The sequence below is a fragment of the Aplysia californica genome, unplaced genomic scaffold (assembly GCF_000002075.1).
Source record: "Aplysia californica isolate F4 #8 unplaced genomic scaffold, AplCal3.0 scaffold00237, whole genome shotgun sequence".
Lineage (NCBI taxonomy): Eukaryota > Metazoa > Mollusca > Gastropoda > Aplysiida > Aplysiidae > Aplysia > Aplysia californica.
Genome location: NW_004797507.1, coordinates 499,743 through 502,560, shown reverse-complemented (window position 1 = coordinate 502,560; position 2,818 = coordinate 499,743). Strand labels below are relative to the sequence as shown.

Sequence of the window (2,818 nt, the reverse complement as noted above, 5' to 3'; positions counted from 1 at the left end):
ATGATTGCTGCCAAACATGTTTGGAGATATTTCAAAGCAACAAATGACCAGAAATTGTCTTACAGCAAATCTGATCAACCTCTCAAACTGACTGGTTTTTGTGACGCTGATTGGGGCAACTCCAGTGACAGAAAGAGCATTACTGGGTATGGGTTTATGTTGTCTGACAAAACTCTGATTTCCTGGAAATCCAGAAAACAACCCACAGTAGCACTGTCTACTTGCGAGGCAGAATATATGTCAATGTGTGCTGCCACACAAGAAGGTCTTTTTCTCAAAGCACTTATCAAAGACATGATGGGTATAAAATTTGAGACTTTCACTCTAATGGGTGATAATCAGGGAGCAATTGCACTTGGTAAAAATCCAGTGCAACACCAGAGATCAAAACACATAGACATAAAATTTCACTTTATCAGGAATGAAATCCAGAATGGAACAGTTGATATCCAATATGTGCCATCAGACCAAAATTGGGCAGATTTATTCACCAAACCTGTTACAAGAACGAAACTAGAAATGTTCAAACCCAACATTATGGGAGAATGAACAGTGAAATTACCAAAATTAAAGATCAGAAGCCTTTTATTGCTATGCTTATATAATGCAATAATCATTGTAAGCATTATTTTGTGTTTCTATGCATTGTCATTGTTACTATTACTACATGTACCTTGAAATTTATGAACACTTAATTTCTTTTAGTAACAAGCAACTATGATTTCTTCATGATTTCAATATTTTCTTCAAGTTATAACAATGATTTGTTAAAAGTAAAGCAATCATTAGATCCTTTTCTTACAACATTTATGTCTACACATGAACACATTACTAATACTACCACTTTATTAAAATGCATCTTTACCTTTCTGTCTCAAATCCTAAAAGGGACTTATTACCAATTTTCTTTACATTTTACATTTTTCATTCTCACTTCATTTACTCTTTTCTCCACAAACTTTATCTTGATGCCAATAACTTAAGAGTAACTTTATTGCTTACATGCAACATGAATTTCATTTCATATTTTGTAGCAATGGTATTTTATTATACTTGATTCACAGCTTTCAATGCTGATTTTTAGTGGGGGTGTTAGAATAAAAATCACATTATTATGGTCAAGGGGAATTAACTGAATTTATTATTAATAGTATGTATTATCTTTTTGTATGATTATTCTTAGTTATTTCTCTTGATGATATTAGTACCCTCTTCCTTGTTGAAAACTTAATTCTTCTTTATTATTGTTTTGGTGAACTTCCACTCACCACTCTTGTGTGGCATATATGATATGTGTCCTGAGCAAGTCAGTTGTAATAAATCCTCTCATCAAAGAACATTGAGTTGAAACATATATTTTTCCTCCATGTGAAATGGCAGCCTCAATAGTTTGCTCCTTCTTTCCTATAAAAAAATCTATTGTCTCTATCTCCCCGCCTTTTTTTGTGTTTGTTACTCTCTTGCAATACTTCTAATCTACGGCACTTATATGACCTTATATGCAGTTGCGAGCGCTGTAAAACCTCTACTAAAACCAAAAAAAACCCCTCAATCTTCGGCACTTATTGAAATGACCTTATCGTGTTGCAAGTGCAGTAAAACTCCTCCTAAAACTAACTCAGTGCCCTGACATTTCTGTTGCAGGTGTAACAGAGGAACTTTCCTGAACCCCGCAGTGGGACAGACAACCAGCAGCGTTGATGTAAACTGGGCCGAGACCTGCCGTGACCTCCTCACACTCGACCTTGAGCCTCTTCTCGTGATTGACCCTTTGACCCCTGACGCCTGACCCCTCCTCACCTCCCCTCACCATGTCAACATGGCCGACCGGCCGAAGCGCGGTGGTGACCGTGGTGTGACTGCGCACCGTGCGGCTTTTTCCTCCCCGCTCTCGTTCTGACGGTAGTGTGGGTCGGAGGGTTTTCATCTCCTCCTCCTCCTCCCTCCCTCCCTCCTCCTTGCACCCTTCGTCCTTTCCCGCCCCCACACCCCACATCCTTCCAACTCCGACTTTCACCCTCATCCACCCTCTCACTTGGTGGTGTTGCACTCTCCTCTCCTTCCTCCCCCTCCTCCCCCCCACCCGCGGAGCGCTGAGAGCAGCCGGGCAAGATGGACGGTGGGGAGAGTGTGCGGTCAGGTCGCAGCGAGAGGTCAGAGAGGTCGCACCGCAGTCATGGGAGCAACCACCACGGGGGCGGAGGTCACCACAGGCAGCACGGCCGCCAGCAGGTCAGGGCTTTTTTTAGATTTGCTGCGATGATAATAACGACAATAGTAATAACAATTTGATCAATATCATTATGACTGATAATGACAATAGTAACAACAATTTGATCAATATCATTATGACTGATAATGACAATAGTAACAACAATTTGATCAATATCATTATGACTGATAATGACAATAGTAATAACAATTTGATCAATATCATTATGACAGATAATGACAATAGTAACAACAAAAACCTCCCTTTGAAAGGACAATGTATAGCAATGTATTTGTCTCTCCTAAACCACCCGTATTATGCTGAAGAGAATGTAAGACATCTTTATGTTCAGTGAAGCGATCGGCGTGTCTGTCTGTTTGTCCCCACTCTCAGAATGTAAGATATCTTTATGTTCAGTGAAGCAATCTGCGTGTCTGTCTGTTTGTCCCCACCCGTAGGTCCCGTCTCGGCAGGGCAGCAGTCGTGGGATGGCGCGGGGCCACGACATGGACAGAGATGACCGCTCTGTGACCATCAAGACGCCTGGTCAAGAGCCGGAGATGGACAGAGGAATGGAGGAGAGGATTGAAGTACAGGTGGGTTCTT

At 41.2% G+C, this 2,818-nt stretch overlaps 1 protein-coding gene across 1 annotated transcript in view; it reads left to right on the top strand.

Moving 5' to 3' along the window:
- The first annotated feature begins 1,612 nt into the window (after positions 1–1,612).
- LOC101858278 (vang-like protein 2) overlaps positions 1,613–2,818 on the top strand; it is a 9,608-nt gene continuing 8,402 nt past the window's right edge. Inside the window, exons 1-2 of the mRNA XM_005100132.3 lie at positions 1,613–2,232; positions 2,671–2,808. Of these exons, the coding sequence (XP_005100189.1) occupies positions 2,113–2,232; positions 2,671–2,808 (258 nt within the window). The 5' untranslated portion in view covers positions 1,613–2,112. The remainder of the gene's footprint in view (positions 2,233–2,670; positions 2,809–2,818) is intronic.